Genomic DNA, 23804 nt, shown 5'->3' with positions numbered 1-23804 from the left:
GGCTGCTTGTATTAGTGAGAATTTCATGGATATTTCAATAAAGGTCTATATTGACCCCTGCTGGTTAATAAACCTAAACAACTAAAATGTAAATATCATTCCTGTTTGATATTTCTCCCTTCTACCATCCTGACTGTATCGTCAATGCCTCTGTCTCACACCTAGCAATCCACACACACACACAAACACACATACACACACTTCACTTTTATCAAAAATAACTGTGACAATTAATTATTAACTATTACTGTTGGACGGTGTAACACAAAAATTAGCTATAAGTCACAATAAAGACAGAAAGCCCTCCCAAAAACAAGCACTTTCCTCAACAGAGGCATAAAAACCCTCAACACATGCTACACTTGTGATTTAACCACATAATAACCTGATTAATTAGTGTAATGGAGTTTCACAATTAAGCTCAATTGAGGGAAACCCTTTTTTTGTTTTTTGTATGTAAGACATCTTTGTACTACATTGTTGTATATTGTATTTTTCATGTAGAAGCTGTCTTCTAAGGCATTTTAACACTTTACCTCTCAAATAATTAACTCACAAGTAATTTAAACTTTTTTTTCTCCATACATTTTTTTAGTTAAACTTGACAGTCCACTCTGAAAAATTAAAGTATTATTATTTATTATAACTGTAAAAAAAAAAAAAAGGGTGGGGGGGAAGAGACACTTTGCGACCTTTGCGACAATGGCGAACGGATCGGTAAACGGCAGAGAGACGAAGATGGCGGAGGGAGGTAATGATGCAGAGCTGCTGAAGGAGAAGGCGAATAAGTACTTCAAAGGTAAGTTGACACACCTGTCAGGTCGGTGGCTTTTACCAGCAGCTTACAACACACACAGATGTGACCACTAATTACAGCAGCAGCATAATTACGTTGCAACACGCTCCGGCTGGAACCGGCCGCTAACGTTAAGCTAAGCTAACGGCTCAGACAGCATGCTAACTGTAAACCCCCATTCATTGGATTACGCGGCGCTGAATTGAAACAGGTTAGCCGGATTTTAGCTAACGCTAGCTAGGAGCTAGTTTTAACACCAGCGGGCAGCAGCATGTTAACCCACGCTGTCACGCGTGTCATGTAAAGTGCACCGCTAACTTTTCTCAGATTTGGTCACATATTAGGGTTTTAACCGCACCGCCCTGTGCTGTGATCACCCATCTTGTTTGTATTGACTGCTGTCAGATTAGTGTGTAGCTAGCTAGCTGTAGGTTAGCATCAGACACAACTCCTAGAATATTCTGCTAACCGGCGGGCGCGTGTGTGCCAGCAGCCCGGCGGAGCCTCGTTTTAACACAACTCACAGTGGAAACAGGTGTTTTAATGTTCAGTATATATTGCTTTTGAGCAATTATTCCTACATTTTAGATGAGATATATCTATTTCTTACTAAGGGTTAGGATATAAATACTAACAGTCATGTTGCTGCGCCTCCGTTTTAATCCAAAGGAAGCATCAATAATGAAAGTTTATGTTCCACTGTGTTTGTATTTGATTGTTCATTCAAATACATTTCAAAATGTGCTCCTAATGCAAAGTATTAGAGGATTTTACTTGTGTTCCTTCTGAGCATACTTCCTGTTGAAGTTTGATTGCTGTAGGCCTGATGCCCTCATGAGTCATAGCAGATGTAATGTGAATGCTGTCTGTTGAAGGATGGGCATGTTGCCTTTTTTATGTCTGAAAATAAAGGACGAGGTTAAATATTTACCCATAATTACCAGGTAGCTGCTGTGTGAACGTCCCCTCCTATCCCAATATAGCCTAAAACTCATCACTTACTGGCAGAAAGATGTCATGTCAGACTAGCAGGCTCGCATCTGACAATTATTTTCAGAATTAACTGATTAATGATTTAGTCTAGAAAATGTCAAACAATGCCAGTAGAACTAATAAATTAGTTCCCGATTCTTAAATGACAAATAACAGCAGCAAATCCTCACATCTCACAGCTGGAACAAGATAATGTTTGACATTTTTGCTTGAAAAATGACTGAAATTATTAATTGATTATCAAAGCAGTTGGCATGGTTTTCCTTGCTTATTGATGAATATTGCTTAAACTGCAAAACCTGATTCAGATTTTTTTTTGACTACTCTAAAAGGGAAGCACACCATTAGGTTTAGTCGTAACAGATCATTAGAAACAAAATTCTATCAAGTTATTGTTATAAAAATCCTGTCGACAAGAATGCTGAATTATACCAAAGTGGGAGGAAACAAGCACTTGGAAATTAATTCCAAACACTGACATATTACTGAGATTGATGCAGTGACACGAGCCAATATGTCATCACGATTGTTTCAGCACACCTTGTATTTTGGCCTTACTATCAGCTCTACTATCACCCCAGTTGGAAATAAAATATACTTGTACTGGCTGCATTGTTTGTGACCTTTTTATAGGATCTTTTAAGGAGCCAGAAACCCTGCTTGCCAGTGAAGATGTGACATTTGTTTTTCAGACAAAGACTATGAAAATGCAATCAAGTACTACTCAGAGGCAGTGGACCTCAATCCATCCAATGCCATCTACTACAGCAACCGCAGCCTGGCATACCTACGCACTGAGTGCTATGGCTATGCCCTGGCTGACGCGACGAAGGCCCTGGAGATAGACAAGAACTACATTAAGGGATATTACCGCCGTGCCACCTCCAACATGGCACTGGGCAAGTTCAAGGCTGCACTTAAGGACTACGAGACGGTAATAAATGCTGCATCTTTGACTTTCAGCAGCTGCACACATGAACTGTCATGTAGTCTAAACCTAGAACAAATGAATAATGTGCACAGTAGATCTACACGTTTTCCCTGATTCTTCTCAAAACAAAGAGCACTACAATTCCATCTGTGGTCGGCATGAGTTAGGCTCCTCATTTTGCTTTGACAGCTTGGAATAGGGATCATCCTTTAATCCAGTCATGATGCCAATTAGATTCTGTGTGCAGGCGCTCATACCACAGCTAATTTGGTGTCTATTGTTCATGGTGTTCTCATAATTAGGAATATAAATATACCAAGGCTGCGGTAACAAAGACCTCCAAACTAGACGAAGCACCATGACAACAGAACATGAGAGCTAATCCTCATGAACTGATGAGAGGTTAGAGCTCAATGTATATGTATTTATAGGTCCCTGATATGTATCGGGCAAAAGAGTGTGAATGTTTTAAATGCTGTTCATTTCCAGCGCCACAATGATCAAAATATGTATTATCCATTTTAAACTGTTTGCATATTTAAGAATTTAAAACCTTGATACACTTTAATTACCGTTTTCATCCGGTTTAATTTCCCTGTAGGCCCCAATGCCAGCTGATGATTAACCAGTGTGTTTAATTCCTGTCATTTCCCTCTCTGATAATAGGTAGTGAGGGTTCGACCGAATGACAAGGATGCAAAGATGAAGTATCAGGAATGTAACAAGATTGTGAAACAGAAGGCTTTTGAGCGAGCCATCGCCAGCGATGAGATAAAGAAATCCGTTGTTGACTCTCTGGACATTGAAAACATGAGTAAGTTCTCCGTGTTATTGGATGAATATATGAACAAATACATCTATAATCACATTTGTCATGATTGGACAGGAAACAGAAAAACAGGAACTAATGAAAACAAAATCCACCAGTGTTCATATTGTCTAAATCATTGGATTCTTTACTGTACTTGTCGAGTTTTAATCTGAAATTAAGATTATGTCCAATTGCAGCGATTGAGGATGACTACGTAGGCCCCAAACTTGAAGATGGGACGATCACATTGACGTTCATGAAGGAGATGATGGATTGGTTCAAAGACCAGAAGAAGCTGCACAGAAAGTGCGCTTATCAGGTAAAGATGTTTATTAATACTAAAAACACTCACTGAAGGAAAAAATATCTGTTTGTGTCATTCAATGTTTTTTTTTGTACTCCTTTCAGATTTTGGTGCAAGTTAAAGATGTTCTATCAAAACTACCAAGTCTTGTTGAAATCACATTAAAAGAGGTGAGGACTTTGTGTTTACTTTATATACAGCGAGTTCAACAGTATGATTACATTCTTCAGTTACCAGCTCTGTGATCGGCCCATAATAACACTAGAGCGGTTAGTCACCGCATGAGAGTAAATAAACCATGCGGGTCTAAGATGTTATTCTTCATGGCTGTCTGTCATCGTTTTTGTGACCCCCTTTTTTTTTTCTTCTTCTCCACAGACAGAAAAAATAACTATTTGTGGTGACACCCATGGGCAGTACTATGATCTCCTCAACATCTTCAAGCTGAACGGCTTACCCTCAGAGACCAACCCTTACGTATCCTTTCTTTTTGCAGCAGCCACGTGTCGGCTAGATAATTTGTGCCCAGGTTTATAATTAACTGATGTGTCTACCTGCCAAGGGCCGTGTGAAGAATCCACATTATTTTCAGTGCATATCTCACTTTATATATGTCTAAGAATTTTTGTCTGTGTCCAAACCACCGACGGCCTCCAATCCAAAACTTGCGTGTCGTAATTCTTAACCACGGATTTCAGCTGTTCAACGGAGACTTTGTGGATCGCGGCTCTTTCTCTCTTGAGGTCATTCTCACCCTCTTCGGCTTCAAGCTACTCTACCCCGAAAACTTCCACTTGCTTAGGGGTGAGAGCGGTCACACTGCCTGTGCACGATGAATGTGTAATATCTGCTCAGACCCGTCAGATTAGCGCCTCACACTTTACAAATTTATTTATTAGCGGTTTTCATATTGTGGCATTTAACCAAGATTTTTACCTACAGGTAACCACGAGACAGACAACATGAACCAGATGTATGGGTTTGAAGGGGAGGTCAAAGCCAAGTACACAGCCCAGATGTTCCAGCTCTTCAGCGAGGTCTTCCAGTGGCTGCCTCTTGCACAGTGTATGAACAACAAAGTTCTGGTAAGCGGAGGTGCTCACAGGGCCACCCAACTAGTTTTGTTCTTGCTGACGTGTGCAGTCTCTGTTTGATTACTAAATTCAACAGACAGTTGTGCTCGTTTAATTTTTCAGAGAGGATTTTGTGGTAGAGTAGAACATTAAAAAGGGGTTTGGTGGTGGAAAATACCAGTGGAGGAAACAGATTAAAATAGTAGACACCTACAAGCTGTCTTCCTTTACAGTCTGTGTGTTAAAAGATGCTTTTATCAGACAATGCTGGATAATAATGGACTAACAGCCATAATTTACCCCAATCTTCCTAGTATAAATGATTTTTGCAACCCTTAATATCGCAATGGTTTGATATGTTGTACTGTGCACACAGTTCTAATAATATTCCCCATCTCAGGTCATGCATGGTGGACTGTTCAGTGAAGATGGTGTGACACTGGACGACCTCAGGAAGATTGAAAGGAACAGACAGCCTCCAGACTCAGGTAGGCTCATATTCCAAATGCAGCATGAGTCTAAATCGGGCTCTCAAAGTTTTTTTGCACCCGTAGTTTCGCTGATATGGTTTGGACGGACAGGAAAATATGTTGTAGTTGCATTTTATTTTAAGCACCAACAGATCAGAAGAATTATTAATAGTAGTTCAGCTTTTGAAATTGTGCCAAAATTGCACATCTCTGATCACAAAATCCTTGGTTGGGTTGATTTGTTTGCTTTCACACAATGAATGAATTGAACCAGAGTCCACTTGGAACCAAACCAAGACTTTTTCAACCAGTATTTTTGTCAGCAACAGGATACAAATGACGGCTTTCACACCAGTCCAAATGAACCAAACTAAATGGACAAATCCGCCAGTTTCCATTTTAACTGTCTGATGTGAATGCACCATAAAAAAAACATCAATCTAAAGGAAAATGTGTCAATTTCAACACCGTCCTCTGCTCTTTCACAGGTCCCATGTGTGACCTCCTCTGGTCAGATCCACAGCCTCAGGTCAGTTCCCGCACAGAATGTCATTAAGTCAATAATGTCAGAGTGTGCAGTAGTTTGTTAGAGCAACATTCAGGCTACTTCTGCTTCAGATTAATAATTAATTGTCCACTCTCTCTCTCTCTCTCTCTCTCTCTCCTCTCTCTCTCTCTCTCTCTCTCTCTCTCTCTCTCTCTCTCTCTCTCCCCCTCTCTCTCTCTCTCTCCTCTCTCTCTCTCTCTCTCTCTCTCTCTCTCTCTCTCCTCTCTCCCCTCTCTCTCTCCCCCTCTCTCTCTCTGTGTGTCTTGTAGAATGGCCGGTCCATCAGCAAGCGAGGAGTGAGCTGTCAGTTCGGGCCAGATGTGACAGAGCGCTTCCTGGAACAGAACAAGCTGGACTTCATTGTGCGCAGTCATGAGGTCAAAGCTGAGGGTTATGAGGTCACTCATTCAGGGAAGTGCATCACCGTGTTCTCAGCACCCAACTACTGGTAGGTCATCATGCTGACTAACTTAATTAAGAGTATAAAATCATCTGGTCCTGTTCATTTTAATAAATGTGTGTTGTATCCTGCCTTCCCTCAGTGATCAGATGGGAAACAAAGGAGCTTATATCCACCTCAGGGGATCAGACCTCAAGCCAGAATTTCACCAGTTCACTGCTGTGGTAAGTATCCTGTTCTCTCAATTGTTATATTTATTGTAATTGTCACCTTGTGTCATCATGCCCATCGGTTTTCTGTAATTATCCACCAGGAGGCTTCATCGCCCACATGATGTACATGAGGTTAGCTCTATTCATAATGCTGCAGTGACTTCTACTGGGACCTCATGCAAACCGGTCCTGTTCAGCCCAGCTGCTTATTTGGTAGTAAAATTAATTTGAAAGTGAAAAGTTCTGTTGCAATTATATTACAGAGCCACTTCAGTTAAGTAAAATGTGAACAAAACCAAGTAGAATTATGACAGAAACTACAAAAAACACTGCTGAAACATTTTTTTCAATTTGGTGCAGCAGCAGTTTTGGATTAAAGGTTAATCTAAAACCTGCTGATGTAAATATTGACAGCTGGAAAGGAGCATTGTTTGATTACATTACAGTCGACTTTCTAAAGACTAGACAGTCATTAGACAGTCTACTGCTTAACACTAAACACTACTTTGGCTAATGCAGCCAAACAGAAGTGCAACAACAGAAGTCATTGCAAGCCAGCTAATATAACTTAGAAACCAGCCAGAATGCCCGCTGGCTAAAACCTCCTCCCATTGGTTCAAAACTCCTGTGCTTCAAGTGTAAATGACAACATTCTGGTGCTGTGAACTCTCAGTTCCTGCCATGAGCAGACTCGCCCAGCAGCACAGATAACGTCAGCTACATTTAGCAGCAGTCAGCAGTTACTTCAAGTAAAGCTGTTTGTCTATGATGACACTCTGCACATCAGAGAGTTGAGGCACAACAGCCAGAGGACATCGGAGGAAAAAAAAAAATGTTTCTCAATAAGATATGATCAATTTCACTGACACTGATGGTGTGGGACATAGTGCTCCAAAGTGTCATGCACTTCTCATTGGTGAAGTTGCATCAAAATGATATTTAAGTGGTTTACTACAGGGCATGTGAGCGGAGCGGGGAGCGGAGCGTGCGAAATATATTAGGAGCGCAGAGCGGGTTTTAATCCAAAGGCCAGAGCGATGGTTCCGTTTCGCTCCAGTTCCGCTCCGATACCGCTCTCCACGAGTCTAGGGCATGCACAAGTCAACACAGACTCATGTGTGCTTTCAAGGGTTAGCCTACATCGGAGGTCATTCGTTTGTAAAATATTTGGAAAAGCAAGCAGACAGGTCATACAGGTGCAACGTCAGGAATTGCTCTTTCTTTTAAATTTGAGCGAGCATGGAGCGAATGAAATTTCAGGTGAGCGGAGAGCGGTCTTTGAGCGGAGCGGTCTGGTATAATTTTGAGCGAAGGAGCGAAGGAGCGAACACCCACGTAAGCGGGGAGCGGAAATTCTCGCCGCTCAGCTCTGCTCACATGCTCTGGTTTAATATAAGGTAAAATGGTAACATAATGTTTGGAAGCCCAGGTAGAAAGCTCAGAAAGCTTGCTGCATCTTGATCTAATTTTTGTCTGCCTCTGATTCTCTTTTACAGCCTCATCCAAACGTCAAACCCATGGCGTATGCCAACACGCTAATGCAGTTGGGGATGATGTAGAGGCCATGCTAACCTGTCTGTGACACTGACGACCTCCCATCCGACCTGAACCATCCCAGCCACCACACTCCCTCCAGTGCTCGGACATGCTCTTGTTCATGCTTAGCCTAAGGGATCCCTCTCCCCAACGAACTTCCACTAGTTGTATGCCGAAAGCACGTGGTGTAATTGCGATGGGAAGAGATCACTTACACCAGCCCAGTTCAGAACTGGGTCTGCTCTTTCATGTTATCAGTTAAAACTGGAAAATCCCCCCCATTCCATTGTCCGTTTACCCGCTCACGTGTTCCATCACTGGGTAAAGAAACCAACCCTGAGAATTTCAGACGAGTCTCCTTGGAGCTGTTTGGTTTTTAAATATCTGATAAACTCGGCAGATGGATCAAATAGCTGGTATGTACCAAAGATCTGTAATGAAAATGATTGTTCAGTTTTTACAAGGAGCATCCTCTGATTCTGAAACCTAGCACTGTTGGCCTCTGTACACAGCTTAGAGCATTGTAAACTGGGTTAAGAGCAGCATGTTTATCAGTGTTTCTCAAACCAACCTGCAGTATGTCAGTTTATTTTTTATTTCACAGGAATACAAAATATGATTACATGTATTATCCCAGCCCCCCGAAATAGATCGATTGTCCCTGGGTACACTCTTAAAGGTGCTGTTTGCCATTAGTGGTGTATTTAGTCAGTTCAGTCATGTAGCTGGTAACATTTATTTTGCACTGCTTCCTGTTGAGGAAGATACTGCTGCTCTCCATGTTTTCATCCCCTGACCGTCATTGTGCCACTCACCTGGCAGCTCCTGCACAGTCTCCTCTCCAGACTAGCTTTGGTGTAAAGGCAAACTCTGATGGCACTCTCGTCTCCAATACATGTTCGATTGCTGGTGACTTATTATCCCCATATGTGGATTTCTTCAGTACACAAACGTCCAAAATGCAATCCTGTCTTGAAACGCACAGCTGCATTGTCCAGTGGCCCTCAACTTTTTAGATAAAGAAATACACTGATGTGTATGTATATATACTGTATCATTTAAAGATTCCGTGTAATGTTTGGAGAAAATTATTGAATAAAAAAAAATACAGTCCGGTGATTTTAGAAACAAGCTCTTTGTCAATTCAGCAGTGTTGGAAAAAGTAACCAAAAGCCATATTAGAGTAAGAGTAAAGATATTGTGTGTATCATATTATTTTGGTTAATGTGAGAGTTACTCATGTAAATAATACTTCAGTAAAAGTCTTACAGCTTATGTAATAGTGAGACACTTGAGTAAAAAGTAATTGTCTGGCTATAAATGCACCTTATGTCTATATTTTATACTATGGTTCTACCAGATTATCTAATCAGGTGTTCTGCAGTTTTATGATGATCAGAATCATTAGGTTTTCTTTATCTGATTGGCCATAAATTTAAATTAATTTATAAAGTGCTACTCTGGCTCTGATGTGGCACGTAATCTGCAAAGTAACAGATGTAAATGTCATGTAAAAATACAATATTAACCTTTTTAAAGCAGCAAAAATTGAAATATTAACTACAAGTTAAGGTATTTATACTGTACTCGGGTACAGTACTTGAAAAATAGTATTTATACTTAGTTACATTCCGTCACTGCAGTTAGATTGTCTACATTTGTTTGGGGTTTGCAGTTTCCACCACCTGATGTCAACATGTTGATGAATAAAAAACACTTGTTTATTATTCGATCATAAATAATTTGCTGTCGGCTTCATAATCGATCCGGTTCACGAATGACAGAAGCCGCCCCACGCTGCTTCCGGGTTTGTGTGGCAGTCGCATGTATTTGACGTCACCAGCCTCAACAGCTGATCGTCGGGCGTCAACTATGCGCCACGCGTTGACAACACAGCACGAGTTTCACCTTGTTGTGAACCCAGTTGGACACGAAGCCGTCGGCAGCAGCGACATCGAACCGAGATGCCGAAATATTGTTCGGTTCCGAACTGCAGGAATGACTCCGGGAGCGGCAGCGACAGGAGAAGCTTCTACAAGTAAGATGGTTTGTTTTTAAAAAAGTCTTTGAGCTGCTAGCTTACTCCAGAGCTCAGGTGCTTCAGGTAAGAAGCGTCATCTAACTTTATCCAACGTCTTCCTGTTTGATGAGTCACACTTCAACAACGTCCATTCTTACAGCAGGTTTGTTGGCATGAAATAAATCAGCGTTGTCATAAAAAAATATCAGATTTTTCGACGTGTTTTTTTCGACCACCTGCTAAAGTTTGTGTGTTCTCGCTCTGCACTTTGTGACAGTCCGAGTCCTGAGTGAATCAGGATTTGTGAATCAGGATTTGTGACTCAGCTAGTTTGGAGGTTAACTGACAGGCAAACACACCTTCAACATACTTTTATCTAAGAGCCTACATGAACACAGACTTTTAAGTACCTATGATGTCCAAACTTCTAGCATTCTTAGAATAGTCGCATGCTTTATAGGAGATAAAGTCAAATAAATAAATAAATAAATGACAACAGTAGCACGAGCTACTATGATGGTGTTATTCAGATATACAGTGTTTGGACTCTTGATTTCCAATCCTAAAAGTGAAACTTTACATTCCTATAATTTGATTTCCAGTATTTTTATGGAGGTAGAGAAGGTTTTTACCAGTTTGTTCTCATCTGTCTCATAGCTAAAACATAGTATTCTGTGTAGCTAACTATCCATTTCTGATATTAGTTTGGTTGTTGATTTACCTTAAAAATAATGCACTTTGGTTCAAGTGGTTTTTTTTAACTTGTTTTGTTAATTACAGATGTTAGATGTAGTTGGGATTCGGGTGGTGCAGGAAAAACCTGATTAGAGGAGAGTAGAAGTTACAATCGGGGGCTGTGTTAAGCTGTCAGGAGCATTCCTGGCATTGATCAATCAAAGTGGGTTTAAGTGAGTATTGTATGATGAAACCTTTTTATCCTCATGGGACTGGTCTCTTGCATGAAAACACTCCCGTTCAGGGTCACTAAATGGTTTAAAGAGTGTGAAATCAGTGTTTGTAACTGAACGATTACGGCTATGATGTGTCTGACGGTATCATTTGTAAAGGTGTTTCCAATATTCTGTCCACCTCACATAAAAATATTAAAGACATCCCTCTGTGTTGTTGCCTCGCACTAAACGGAGCGTGACGGCACAAGCCAAAATGTGATGAGCCCACAGAGTCACTCAGTCACCTGATACCAGCACCTGTTCTGATGTCAGCACCTGTTCTGATACCAGCACCAGTTCTGATGCTCTGATTTCCAGCTGAGGCAGGACGATATGATGCTCACAGATACTGACTTTAACTGTCACATCTTTGCATTTCTGTTCTTTGATATTTCTGCGGTCAGTGTCTCACGTCACCGGTCTTCATCGTATTGCAGGTTCCCTCTGCAGGACACGGCCCGGCTGCATCTGTGGCTGAGGAACATTGGACGGGAGAACTGGACTCCCTCTCGGCACCAGTACATCTGCCACGAACATTTTTCACCTTCGTGCTTCAAGGTGCGATGGGGTATCCGTTACCTGGAGAATGACGCTGTGCCCACAGTCTTCCTGGAGGCCGAGGTAAAACAACAAGAGACCTTCCGCGGTCTTATTCTGAAATTTCAGCGCTACTGAATTAAGAAGATAGATCGATAGACACAGAAATCTGCTGCGGCCAATTCTGATGAGGTTTCTGAAGTTAGTAGGACAGTTTTGTTTGCAACACTACACCTGCTCTGTAATCAGTATCATGTTGGCGTTTGACAAACACACACTCCTGCTTCTTTCTAGAAACGGAAAGCTACTGATCACTGTGAGAAAACTCCAAAACGCCTTCGAGCTGACGGTAATGAAAGCGAAACAGCGTCGGATGACAGGACGGAGGCTGTTGATGCTGCAGAGATGGAGAGTATGCTGCACACGGTGCACCTGTATGAGATCACTGTGGACCCGGCGCAGCAGGGGGATCCCAGCCTGGCGGAGTCCATTGATGTTGGAGAATCTGACCACTCTCTTCAAACTGACATGAACCTGCTGGCATCGGTGGACGCATTCGAAACGGTGGCCAATTTCCCTTTGACTTTATTCCAGACGGTAAGTGATCTAAGCCAGAGTGGAGAGAACACAGAGGTGGTGGTGATGTCTGAGTGCCCTGCTGGTGAAGGGCAAGACGAGCTGCTGAATGGAATCATTTTAACTCAGGGCCACGGGCTGGTCCTGAACGAATCCACGCTCGGCTGTGCGGACGAGGCTGTGGCCTCCCTCTGCGTCGAAGATTTGACTTGTACCGCCGAGGAGCTCTCGGACGTCCACGAGGGCCAAGAGACTCAAGTCATCGCGTACTTCGAGACGATACCGAGCGTTTTCCCCAGCGAAACCGCCAAACACATCACCGTCTCTCCGGACACCGTGCTGTCGTCAGCTCTGAGCTCCAAACCCATCACATCCACTCTGCCCATAGTGTCCAAACATGTGCCGCCTTCCCCCACGTCCCTGGTGCTCACCGTGGAAAGGCTGGACACGGACGAGGGAGAGGGAGACGATGGCCAGTCAGAGGACGACGGTGTAGAACAGATGGATCACCAGCTGGAGGAGCACTGGTGAGCCATTTCAAGGACACGTTCTGTACTTTCACTCACGGAAATATTTATAAAGAATTATCACAAATGTTTCTTTTTTTTCCAGCAAGACCAAAAAGGTGCTACGATGATTAACAGAATAAACATTTTAGGACGAAAACAATCAACAGATTAACTAGTGAATTTCAGTAAAGATCTATAAATATTTAAAATGGATCATTTCATGCTTTTGCAATCCTTTTTTCAATGAACAGCTACCACAGGAACAGTCTGAGTAAGGAGCAGCTGGAGGCGATCGTGTCGGAGCTGCAGAAGAAGGTCAAAGTGCTGCAGCAGCGACACCGTCGGCACCTGGAGAAACTCCTGGGACTGGAGAACACAGTCAGCCAGCTGAGACAAAGCAACATGCTGAATGAAGAGCGGCTGCAGCTGCTTGAGAGGGTGAAGAGCTTTAAGTATTTACACGAAGTAATACCATATTATTTATTTCCTGTGAAACAATCGGCTCAGTCAGAGATGACGAGGGGAAGGCACTGAACACATCCGGGTGAAAATACAGTGAAAATATGAAACAGTAAATTTCTATTTGCGTGTTCTCCTCTTCCTCAGGCTTACATACAGACCAGCGCAGCAGTGTCGGACGCCGGCGAGACCGTGGCCATCATCTATGAAGAGGACGATGCTGCGTACCTGTACACGCCACTGAACAACGTAGACGAGAAGCTGTGAGGCCGGACTGACTGCGGACGTCCCGCCTGCACCTCTCTCTGCGACCCACTGTGCCAAAAGAGATGTGACTAATTCATCTGGCAACTAAATGCTACCTTATTTTTTTTTCTTTTAACAAAATGGCATCTATGTATTAACATGTAGTAATGTTTGGATAGGTCTGTGGTGAACTTTGCACTAATATGGATGATTGATAAGGGACAGTGTTGAATGTGTTTTTTTTTTTTTTTTTTTATGGTTTTCACTCGTTACCTATTTTTTCCTTCCTTCTATCACTTTTGTTTGACTTTTTAAAGTATTTTTGTTGGTGATAATGTTCATATCTAATTAAAAAATAACTTCCATTTCGGCGTATTCTTCATTTCTTTCGTTACTGCGCGCAGCAGCTATTAAACGAGTACTAAACCTTTCATTTTCTTCTATTTTCTTCTCTTCTGCAACAAAGAAAATGAGTCTAAACAGTATGCATACCCTGTAACCGGGTTGGTTTGTGGAAGTTATAATAAGTAATATTAAATTATAAAGTGTTGAGTGCTGTCAGGATGTCGGCACAACATGATTTTCTCCAGTTTTCTTCCTTATTGATGATTGAAATATGAAACAACGCCATTTCAGTCGTACAGTTTTATTCAGGAAACTCATTAGAGGAATACTTCGTCGACTGCAGTTTGTAAACACTCCATTTAAAAGCTGAAAGGTGGCTGATTGTTGAGTCTGTGTATGAAAGAGGCTCAGCAATCAAATGTCTTTGGAGGCAGAGGAAAGGATGTGCGCAGTATAGATCATACGAGTCTATACATTGTACTTTTTAGGAAAATCCTGCAGAGTTTATCTGAAACGAGGCGATACTGAACAAATCCGTAGGTACTTTTCCCAGTGTGCTCGCTGTCCGTCTCCACTAGATGGCGGTGGAGGCTGTTTCACCTGAATTCCAGGTTGCATTCCAAGTATTCATGATGATTTGTGACATAAAACACGAGTTTTAATGCTGAAAGATGAACTACACAACAGGAAATGAACATGTAAAAGTGTGCTGTGGGGAGTGGAGTGACGACTTAATACTTTTTAGGGCGGTTGATAATATCCAACAGTAGATTTGAGGCTGTTTCAGATGATTGAATAGAGATTTGGCTTTCCTCAGAAGGAGACTAATACAGTGATTTGATCCACGTCCCGGCAAAATTGTTCAATTTCGCATGTTTGGCACATTCCCATCTGGAAACACGAAACAATCCCAGAGGTAGAAGAAGACATACATTCATTAAAGTTTTCCCCTTTTGACAGACTGTTAGAGTCACCAAGGAACAACAGAAGAAGGATCATTATGTCGCCGAGTCTTGCTTTGGTGCCAGACGGTGGTGCCAGCTGGAGATATCTACATCGAATGACTTCTAATGAAGAAATGCCTCCAGAAAATGAAGCGCACTTCAGAGAGCAGGTTCGAGACACGTTGATCGTTCCTCAAACAACATTATCACCTCCATCACTTGGGAGTCGACACTTTATATATACCCTATAGGGGAGACTGGGGTAATATGAGCCATTTTTCATATTTAGGATCACTACATCAAGGCATTCATTGTTTTGTTACTAATTTATATATCTGCATATATTTCAGGATGTTGTGCATACGTTCAAACAAACAGAATGAGTGTAAACATAACTTTTTCGATAATATAGCATGTCCAAAAAAAGTGATCTTGTGGCACAATTTACCCCCTGGATGGGGTAAGTTGCGCCGCTAACGTGAGAGAATATGAACAGCTGTGTTTTTGGAACACTAGAACTGAATTCTTGGTCCAGAATCACAGTTTCTTGGTGTCCTTGGTGACAGTCAGGTCAGTTATGGACTAGGAACACATTTGAACAATCTGAACTGAAACTTTCATCCTCTCATCATCATCATCATTCCTTCCTTCTTTCCTCTATCTATCCTCTCTTCTCTGTCTTCGTTAAACTCCTCCCTACATCTTCCTCTTATTCCATCTATCCCCATCTCTCCCTCGATCCATCCATCTCCCACCTCTGTTGGGTGGCTCAACTTACCCCAGAGCTACCATTTTGACTTTATTAGTCCCCACAGTTAAAATGGTGCACTTTTATGCCAGGTTTATGACCTCATGTTGTAGCTCATAGATACCACAATTGATGTATAAAACAAATTTAAAATGATCTATTTTGGTCCAAACACAATTCTCATGAAACTTACTAAATTCACTTTCAAGAGTGAAAAATGTTTTTTTGGAAATAAATGTCGAACCACTTTACCCATGTGGTTCTTATCTTCACAGACTCCATGAATTGATGCCTTCCTCCTAAATATTTGGTCACATGATCAATGTTTTTTTTACTGTTTCCCAGCAACAAGGGGCGGCTCAACTTACCCCAGTCTCCCCTATTTAGTCTGGTCTTAAATTTTCTGGAGCTGTTTCTTCATTAGGCATCATACAGCGTAGATATGTTGGGTTTTAGTGTTTCTCCGTTCATAGACTCATTACTTGAATACAACCAGGACCGCAGTCTGGCCCCAGAGTAAGTTTTGCTGGAGGACTCTTTGAAAGGATGGCAGCAAATATCTAAATAAAGATCCTTTAGCTGAAGCACTGTGGCCACACACCTTTCTCTATAATGTCATCAATTTCTGGCACTAAAGAATAATGAGAATCCACAAATCTAGTTCTTTAACCACTTGTATCAGCTTTATCTTGGTACACAAAACAAGTGTCTTTAAATCTAAATGAAATAGTTTTCTGAATCATAAATCATAACAATGGAAGATAGATCGACAACCCTCTCAGTCATTCAGTGGTTCAGATGTTTGAATCCCAGCCGGTCCTGGTGGGTGAAGGGGTGAAGAAGTGGGGAGCTCAGGGTGAGAGGGGGGAGCAGAGGAGCGGGACGGGTCGGAGGGGCAGCTGATCGGCGTTGGGCGGGTGGCACTGGCTGTACGGTGGCACACTACCAACCTGCATAATTACATAACATTACAGTTTTCTGTTAAAACCAAAACATGTAAATGTCCCTTTTCCTTTCAGCTTCATTAGTTTCATGAACAACACTCCAACAAAATCAAATATGTGGCTCGTGAGGAGAAAATAGACTATATTCTGTAACAGTATCACAAATGATGACGAACAACCTCCTCAAAATTTGTTAAATGTTCCTGCTGCTCGTCCTCTGAAATGCACATTTGTAACACGAGCATAGTTTCCATATTTACTAGTCTGCCTGTTTTACCGGCCTGCACACAATATAATTTAGACATTTTGTGTGAATATACAGCAGGTATTTATTCGGCAGACTCCACCTTTAGCGTGGGGCTGCCAGTGTTCCTCAGGTCATCCAGGTCAGTCGTCCCCAGCTTCCACTTCTGCCATTTCTTCTTTATCTCTGCCTGCACCTGAGTTACAGAGAGAAAGACGAGTGAACACAGGTTATAATGACATGTACATTTATCCTCAGGGGGATACATGAGAAATGACACAAACGTTGGAAGTGACGACATACTATTAGAAATGACAACACTACACACACATGTACACAACGTACCTCCCTGTTGATAAAACAGTAGAGGACGGATACAAGTAAACCCTGTGAAGAGGGGAAATGACTCTTAATGCCAAACCAAACATATAAACACCATGAAATGCTGCTTTTATCGAGAGAAACTCTCCTGAGTGCAGATATCTGTATCCAAATGATATATAACGTCCTGACTGTACCTGGAAAGAGCTGAAGAAGAGCTGGAAAAAGAGAATGATGTAACGGAGGACGCCCTCCGTGCGCTCCTCTGCCAGCACTGCAAAGACCACTTCGTGGATCCCCAGCAGAGGGATCAGGGTCAGGGTGGATTTGGCGAGTCTGGAGAGATTGCACACAACAGAAGAAGTTTCTTTTTGCCAATTTACGCTGAACAAGGTCATGCCAGGACATTATAAGAGGCCTCTCCTCTTGTCTCAGTTTCCAAAAGCCTTTAGATATCCACTCAGTTATGAATACTGTAGCATTTATTTAGCATATTTATGTAAAAATGCACCACATATCTTAAAGGGACAGTGTGTAATATATCAAGTATTTAGCGCCATCTAGCTGTGAGGTTCTACATTGCAACTCTCCTTTGCTCACCCCTCCCGTTCTGAAGACGTTGGAGACCTTCCAGGAGCTACGGTGGCCCTGACGGACAAGAACTCATTTTCAAAATATGGACTCTTTCCCAACAGCGTTGAGTATTTCTACTGATTCAAGTAATGAGGTAAAGATGTAGTTAGTTATTAAGGCTATAAAACTAGAGGTTCCCTCTCAGTTCCGCAGTCAAGCTAGCTCTGAGCGAAAACGCTGTTAGCCTTGCTACGTAGTACCACGTAGTGCTTTGTGTCCCTCCCGGCAGTCCGTAGTTTTTTTAAAACCGGAAAGACATGGCGGCCTCCATAGAGCTTGCCCGTGCTATTGTATATTCAGATAGGATAATTCTTCACTCAGGACAGATTGTTAGCAGAGGTAATTGTACACCAATGAGGACTTACTTATGAACAGAGACGTTGATTTGAGTTAATAAATTACTTAAATCGTTACACACTGTCCCTTTAATAATTGCAGTGGTGAGCTTCCCTAAATACACTAAATGCTCTACAGCCACGTCCACGTGTCTCACCTGATTTTGTAGTCCATGTATCTCATCTGATTGGCCTTCAGTTTGGACACCAGGATGTGAATGATGCGTATAAAGATGATAAAGTTCACCTGAAGAGACAAAAACACGTAGTTTCTCACTCACAGTGTTACAGGTAAGATTATATGCAAGTTCAAAACACACATTCAAATCAGTTTTTCAATAATTTAATGCTTTGTTGAAGGAAGCTTCCACGAGTCAGCCATGAAACCGATCATGGTTGATTAATCTGAATAAGACAGTGTTGCATGTTATGGATGTACAGGCATGTTTTCTGCACTTTGACAGCAAGCAAGCAACACTTCCTGAAGAAGAACTGTGAGGCGGCAGAGAGAGGAAGTGATGAGAAACATCACACAGAAACACAACTCACAGACAAACCTTTAAGCTCACAGTGCTGTGATGTTTCTCCTCTCTGCCGTCTGCTGTCGTCTCATACTTACTGTAGAGAGTAATAAGCTCTGACACATCCTGCCACTTACCCTGAGTGAGTCTGCCTGAGTGTGTGAGTGTCCCTGCGTGTGCATTACCAGAATAACGAGCAGGATGGGAGTGCGAATTATCCACCAGTGCACCATGTTCACGTTAATTTCCCAACATCTACAAGGAAACAAACACATTAAGGAGGGTTATAAATCAAATGAAAATCGGTGGAAAAGGTGCGCACAAAACCTTACCTCGTGTTTTCAAACAGGTAACGTACAATAATCCAAGGAACCACAAATAACACCGGAGTGCCTGGCGAAAACAAAAACGTGATGTAAGCATAGAAAGTTCACAACTCAACTGCAGATTCAACTGATTAATTTGTAATAATGTGACGGATAATTAATACCAAAACCATTTCCTGTTTCATTCAATTTCATTTGCATTTCAGCTGTATTGTGTGTGACCATTTGTGTGTGTGTGTGTGTGTGTGTGTGTGTGTGTGTACCCCAGCCAATGATGAGGTATCCGTAGAAGCAGCGGCTGTCAGAGAAGACCGCCATCACCAACAGGTTGTGAAGGTACAACCCTTCCACCAGCAGCCAGTAGTAGTTGGCTCCCACACAGTACTGCATCAGCGCCTGAGCCACGTGGCAGCCTGTCACTGCCTGATGTGTGTGTGTGTGTGTGTGTGTGTGTGTGAAGAAAGAGATAAAAAGTCCTCGAGACGTTAGAAGACGTAAGTAATTTTTCCGTGTAACATCCAAAGTCTTGTGGCTCGAGTCCCTGTACAAGACTGCAGGATTTACTCTGATTTTCCAGGTCAAACCTTGAAAAAACATGATCAGTATTCCTTTTAAATTTCAAGTCTAGCCTGTAGAGAGTCAAGTCCCACTGCAGTCAAGTCCAGCAAGTCTGACTACGAGTCCAGAGTTGTGACATCGATTATTTACGGAATCCGTCAGAGGCAAAAGGGAAGTTTGCTCAGTCTCCTGTGTTAATGACCAAGAACATTTAGCAGCTGATGATGTGGACTCATTGTTGTAAGACTCATTTTGACCACAAGAGGCAGAAACACACCACTACCTACTACTAGTAGTTCTTCATGTTTTTCTCCAGGTGAGGTTTAATTCCTCCATGTAAAAGGTGCACAAGGTTCACACATTGTGTGTTGGCAAGTTGTGTAACATTACTGTCAACTTATGTAGCTCAGACTTTCAGGACTTTTATAGATACTTGATATAAAAAGCGTTGACTTTTGCTGTACTTGTTTCATAACAGATTGGACTTGTCGACTGTGGGACTCAATCTACTGAGACTTGACATTTAAAAAGCAATACTAGGGCTGTCAAACGATTAATTTTGATGCTATTATGGTTTTGAAAATACAATCAGCCACGTTTTCTGTGTCCCAACCTGATCACTGAGTACATCTGAGATGTCCCGGCTGTCTTTGACCTCAGGAATGTCTCCGCTCAGATGAGCGTCTCTGATCAGGATGGAAACAGCTCGCAGAATGAACGATGCAAACAAGTTGGCGTGGATGTAGTTTCTGGTGCAGTGCAGCCTCCTGTGGAGATGACGCACATGCACAGTGACGTTCAACAGCGCTTTAGATTCAGTCGGACTGCTAAATATGTGATACAGTGAGAGTTTCTACATTTTAAGAAGCAAATACACTGTGTTTGTTGGGGCCAAACCTGCCCAGAGATCAGCTAAATTCAAGTTTTAATCTGGGGTGCTTTTACTTTGACACTGCCAAAAATTCAGAGAAGCATGAATTATTGGCTGTGTTTTTTAGGAACCGAACAGCACCAGAGGTCTGAATTAACTCTTAAAGTTTTTTATGTGACGTTGTTTTCGTTACCTAAGAATAAGACTTTTTTTACTACAGAGGGAGCAGGTCGTCTTCCACAGAGTCTGCCATGTTGCACCGCCATGTTTTTACAGAAGTAGCCCAGAATGAACCAACCAAACACTGGCTCTAGAGAGGGCGTTTTTTTAGCATCCGCCATAGTGAAGGGTGAGACCAGGGGAGTATTTAATTGGCTGCAATCTGCAACCACAAAGCTAAATGCCACTAAATCATGCATGATAAGATGTTCTGCAGAAACATACCGGTTGTGCGTCACTGTGAGTTAACAGAAAAACAGGTTGTGGAGAAGAGGCACCAACCTGAAGAGCAGCAGAATAATCAGAGCCAGAGACAGACCCGCCAGACTGACGCAGTAACCGACTGTGTAAATGACTCTGAAGTAGAATAAGATCATCATCTGCCGCTCCTGCGAGAAAGATACTGAGTGGGTTAACACTATGGGCAGGAGTGGAAAGTTACATTGTGTGTGTGTGTGTGTGTGTGTGTGTGTGTGTGTGTACCTGAGCTTCCTTTTGGCTGTTGTCATAGTTACACTGAGAATGGTCCCTCCAGGTGCTGCTGGAGTTGCTGGTGGTCCACTGACCATCAGGTCCACACTCCCGCAACACAAAGCCGTTACGCACTGCACAAACACACCTTGATTACATAATATAGTACTATGTGTGTGTGTGTGTGTGTGTGTGTGTGTGTGTGTGAGATGGCGTTCCTACCTTGATTGTACCAGGGCAGGTACCAGGGACAGGGCACCTTAACTGTAGAGTTTGGTTTTCCATCTGACCAGCAGGCGTACATGTCGAACATACGACCACAAAACACTCCTGAGGAGGAGAGCAGAGAGGAGAGAGGAGAGAGGAGAAAGAGGAGAGAGGAGAGGAGAGGAGAGGAGAGGAGAGGAGAGGAGAGGAGAGGAGAGGAGAAAGAGGAGAGAGGAGAGGAGAGAGGAGAGGTTTTAGGTTTTCAAAATCCTTTTATTTACAGTTTTCAGGAAAAACATATTACTGTCACCTCATCATTTGAGGCCAAGACAAAAAGTTTTTAAAAATTCAAAATTAATTCCCCATCCCCCCCAACAGAGCAGAGGAGAGGAGAAGAGAAGAGAGGAGAGGAGAGGAGAGGAGGAGGAGAGAGAGAGAAGAGAGGAGAGGAGAGAGAGAGGAGAGAGGAGAGGAGAGGAGAGGAGAGGAGAGAGAGAGGAGAGGAGAGGAGAGGAGAGGAGAGGAGAGAGGGAGAGGAGGAGAGGAGAGAGGAGAGGAGAGGAGAGGAGAGGAGAGGAGAGAGGGAGAGGAGAGGGAGAGGAGAGGAGAGAGGAGAGGAGAGGAGAGAGGAGAGGAGAGGAGAGGAGAGGAGAGGAGAGGAGAGGAGAGAGGAGAGGAGGAGAGGAGAGGAGAAACAATATGTGTGTAATTACAGTTTCATTTGGAGAAACTGTAGTTAAAATGTGGAGAAAGTTAGTAGCACCTTCATTAATGTTATTATAAAGAGTGGGTTTGGGTGGCTGAACATTTTTGTTATCATTCATTAATAAAACGTTTGTATTTGATACCTTTGGGTCTGCGTTCTGTGCTCATCTGGAGCAGACATTCAGTCCGGTAGCGCTTCCATTTCTCCATCGTGTCCTTCACAGTCCTGCCTGACACACACTACACAAACATTCAGTCGAAGGTTGATTACATTAAATTTGTTTAACTATTTGCTATGTAAAGATGGAGTGGAGTGATGGCAGAGAACAGAGAAAGACATCAAACTCCATTGCAACAGAGCTTCCCTCTTGTACCCAATAAACTAGCATGTCAGTAGGAAGTCTGTAGACACATACCGGAGTCCTGCAGACGAGGAAGATGATGAGGAACATGTCAGCGGCCTTCATCACTCGGAGGTTTTACCACGAGGTCATCAGAAGTCACTTCTCAGTCCACCTCAGCTCTGCAACACACTGCCTGGAAATACAGTAAGAACACTCGACAAACTACAAGAAGGAATTCAGGAACTACAATTTTAAATTTGTTTTGGTTATTATCTCAATGTTAGAAACACAACAGCACAACTGTCAGTGTGAAGTCATTCTATAACCAGACAGTTCTCATCCACAGATTTCCAGATCTGCACAGTTTTATCTATTAATCATACAAAGCCTGAGAACTGTATAATCATGTCGGCTATTACATAATTAAAAAATACTTTTATACTCAGAGAAGCACACGGTAATGAAAGTAATAATCAAGATTCAGTGTCTCTAAATTTAATGAACGCAGATATGCCTCCAGTGTTAACTCATTAAAGATACATGGAGGAGAGAGAGAGAGAGGTCCTTATAATAAACCCTCGCTATTAGAATGAGTCTCTTAATGTTAAACAAGGTCTGTGCTGTACTTACGTACTGTAAGATATCTATAATGTAACCGAAGCTGATGAACAACAACTTACAACCTTTTCTTTTCCGTTATGTGATCACGTGTACGTCACTGCAATGATCAGATATTCAGAAGAGCATCCAGTTGTTATATCTTTATCTTTTATTGTCAATTGTCAATAGAGGTTTTTGTTTACTTGTTTACATTTTGTTGTGTTGTTTCTGTCACTTCCACTCTGCAGTAAGCATGCTTACATTCTGCCCACAGGCTGATTTATCATGCGACAATAACCAATCACAGTGTGCCGGAGGAGGCTTATCAAAACACTAAAACTGGCTGTGCAGTAGGCAAACATGTTTATTATAACACAATGAAGGCAACGGCTGCACGATGAGAGTGTAACAACAAAGAAGAAATGTGGCCTCACCTCTGGAAACGTGATCTCGTCTCTGTCAAAGTCTGCAGCCGAACCCAGAACAGCTCAGGAGAGGAATGAAGTCTGCAGTCAGAACTGTTCCTGAAGGCATCATCTCCCTCTCTCCCCCTCTCTTTCTCCCTCCCTCTTTGTCTATGGCTCTCTCTCCTCCATTATTGACATAATAATACAAACTCAGAAATATGATTTTTTATTTTCCCTTAAGCTCCTCTGAAAATAAGGTCCCCAAAACACGGTTCGAAGCTAGAAAGGTGGCGGGGTCCGCCACATATAAACAGTATGAGACTGCAAAACTGCTTATTGAAGCTTTTAAGAAGAAGAAGTCATCTTAATATGATTGACGGTATTGATTGATCTCCCTGATTATTCTACCGTGCAACTGCTACTAATAATGATATTAATTGTTGTGGACAGATCAGAGATGCCTGGTGTGAACAGCGATTCTCTCGAGGTCTCAGGTAATCACAAGCTATCAGGTTCACCTGTGATCTTCCCCCTCAGCTGGCTGCCATCAGTCAGCTGGGAGGTTTTATAAGAGTGCTGCAGTTCCTCTGCTCAGATGGTCGTGTGTTCTCAGGGAGTCGACACCATCACTTTACTCTCTGTTGTTTCTGTTTGGGATGAAAATCTGTGTTGAGTGATTGAGATTTATTTC

At 42.3% G+C, this 23804-nt stretch overlaps 3 protein-coding genes across 6 annotated transcripts; 2 read left to right on the top strand and 1 right to left on the bottom strand.

The window, feature by feature from the left end:
• Window positions 1-677: 677 nt before the first annotated feature.
• ppp5c (protein phosphatase 5, catalytic subunit) lies at window positions 678-9348 on the top strand. The gene is made up of 13 exons (XM_030401830.1): window positions 678-799; window positions 2482-2723; window positions 3387-3534; window positions 3729-3850; window positions 3940-4005; window positions 4214-4312; window positions 4534-4639; window positions 4778-4920; window positions 5309-5396; window positions 5867-5907; window positions 6195-6373; window positions 6468-6549; window positions 8034-9348. Exons 1-13 carry the CDS (start codon window positions 703-705, stop codon window positions 8094-8096), a joined length of 1476 nt encoding a protein of 491 aa, XP_030257690.1. The 5' UTR covers window positions 678-702; the 3' UTR covers window positions 8097-9348.
• A 559-nt stretch (window positions 9349-9907) lies between these two features.
• LOC115572060 (THAP domain-containing protein 5-like) lies at window positions 9908-13801 on the top strand. 2 transcript variants are annotated; one of them, XM_030401853.1, is made up of 6 exons: window positions 9909-10111; window positions 11481-11664; window positions 11875-12177; window positions 12286-12683; window positions 12917-13103; window positions 13272-13801. In XM_030401853.1, exons 1-6 carry the CDS (start codon window positions 10038-10040, stop codon window positions 13389-13391), a joined length of 1266 nt encoding a protein of 421 aa, XP_030257713.1. In that variant the 5' UTR covers window positions 9909-10037; the 3' UTR covers window positions 13392-13801. The 2 variants fall into 2 exon arrangements, with proteins under 2 accessions (XP_030257704.1, XP_030257713.1); XM_030401844.1 differs by having other exon boundaries at window positions 9908-10111; window positions 11875-12683.
• A 2004-nt stretch (window positions 13802-15805) lies between these two features.
• On the bottom strand, window positions 15806-23213 carry gipr (gastric inhibitory polypeptide receptor). Of its 3 annotated transcripts, none has more exons than XM_030442403.1 (15): window positions 23141-23213; window positions 22179-22299; window positions 21906-22002; window positions 21073-21180; window positions 20863-20984; window positions 20662-20768; window positions 19903-20056; window positions 18995-19154; window positions 18738-18798; window positions 18591-18660; window positions 18043-18131; window positions 17114-17252; window positions 16941-16982; window positions 16699-16791; window positions 15806-16357 (listed from the first exon to the last, which is right to left on the bottom strand). In XM_030442403.1, exons 2-15 carry the CDS (start codon window positions 22227-22229, stop codon window positions 16259-16261), a joined length of 1392 nt encoding a protein of 463 aa, XP_030298263.1. In that variant the 5' UTR covers window positions 22230-22299; window positions 23141-23213; the 3' UTR covers window positions 15806-16258. The 3 variants fall into 3 exon arrangements, with proteins under 3 accessions (XP_030298263.1, XP_030298272.1, XP_030298278.1); XM_030442412.1 differs by having other exon boundaries at window positions 22179-22824; window positions 23141-23201; XM_030442418.1 differs by lacking the exon at window positions 16941-16982.
• Between the last annotated feature and the right edge of the window lie 591 nt (window positions 23214-23804).

This window comes from Sparus aurata, chromosome 2 (assembly GCF_900880675.1).
Source record: "Sparus aurata chromosome 2, fSpaAur1.1, whole genome shotgun sequence".
In the NCBI taxonomy this organism is placed as follows: domain Eukaryota; kingdom Metazoa; phylum Chordata; class Actinopteri; order Spariformes; family Sparidae; genus Sparus; species Sparus aurata.
This window is presented reverse-complemented; position numbering and strand designations above follow the sequence as displayed.

Excerpts from the sequence above, each read along its gene's own strand:
- ppp5c (XM_030401830.1), top strand. The coding sequence starts at position 703 with ATGGCGAACGGATCGGTAAACGGCAGAGAGACGAAGATGGCGGAGGGA. Across the intron at positions 5,397-5,866 it reads CAGACAGCCTCCAGACTCAG|GTCCCATGTGTGACCTCCTC; the intron begins GTAGGCTCATAT and ends GCTCTTTCACAG. Across the intron at positions 5,908-6,194 it reads GGTCAGATCCACAGCCTCAG|AATGGCCGGTCCATCAGCAA; the intron begins GTCAGTTCCCGC and ends TGTGTCTTGTAG.
- LOC115572060 (XM_030401844.1), top strand. The coding sequence starts at position 10,038 with ATGCCGAAATATTGTTCGGTTCCGAACTGCAGGAATGACTCCGGGAGC. Across the intron at positions 11,665-11,874 it reads CAGTCTTCCTGGAGGCCGAG|AAACGGAAAGCTACTGATCA; the intron begins GTAAAACAACAA and ends GCTTCTTTCTAG. Across the intron at positions 13,104-13,271 it reads GGCTGCAGCTGCTTGAGAGG|GCTTACATACAGACCAGCGC; the intron begins GTGAAGAGCTTT and ends CCTCTTCCTCAG.
- gipr (XM_030442403.1), bottom strand. The coding sequence starts at position 22,229 with ATGAAGGCCGCTGACATGTTCCTCATCATCTTCCTCGTCTGCAGGACT. Across the intron at positions 18,799-18,994 it reads ATACCTCATCATTGGCTGGG|GCACTCCGGTGTTATTTGTG; the intron begins GTACACACACAC and ends TGTTTTCGCCAG. Across the intron at positions 17,253-18,042 it reads TACATGGACTACAAAATCAG|ACTCGCCAAATCCACCCTGA; the intron begins GTGAGACACGTG and ends CAATCTCTCCAG.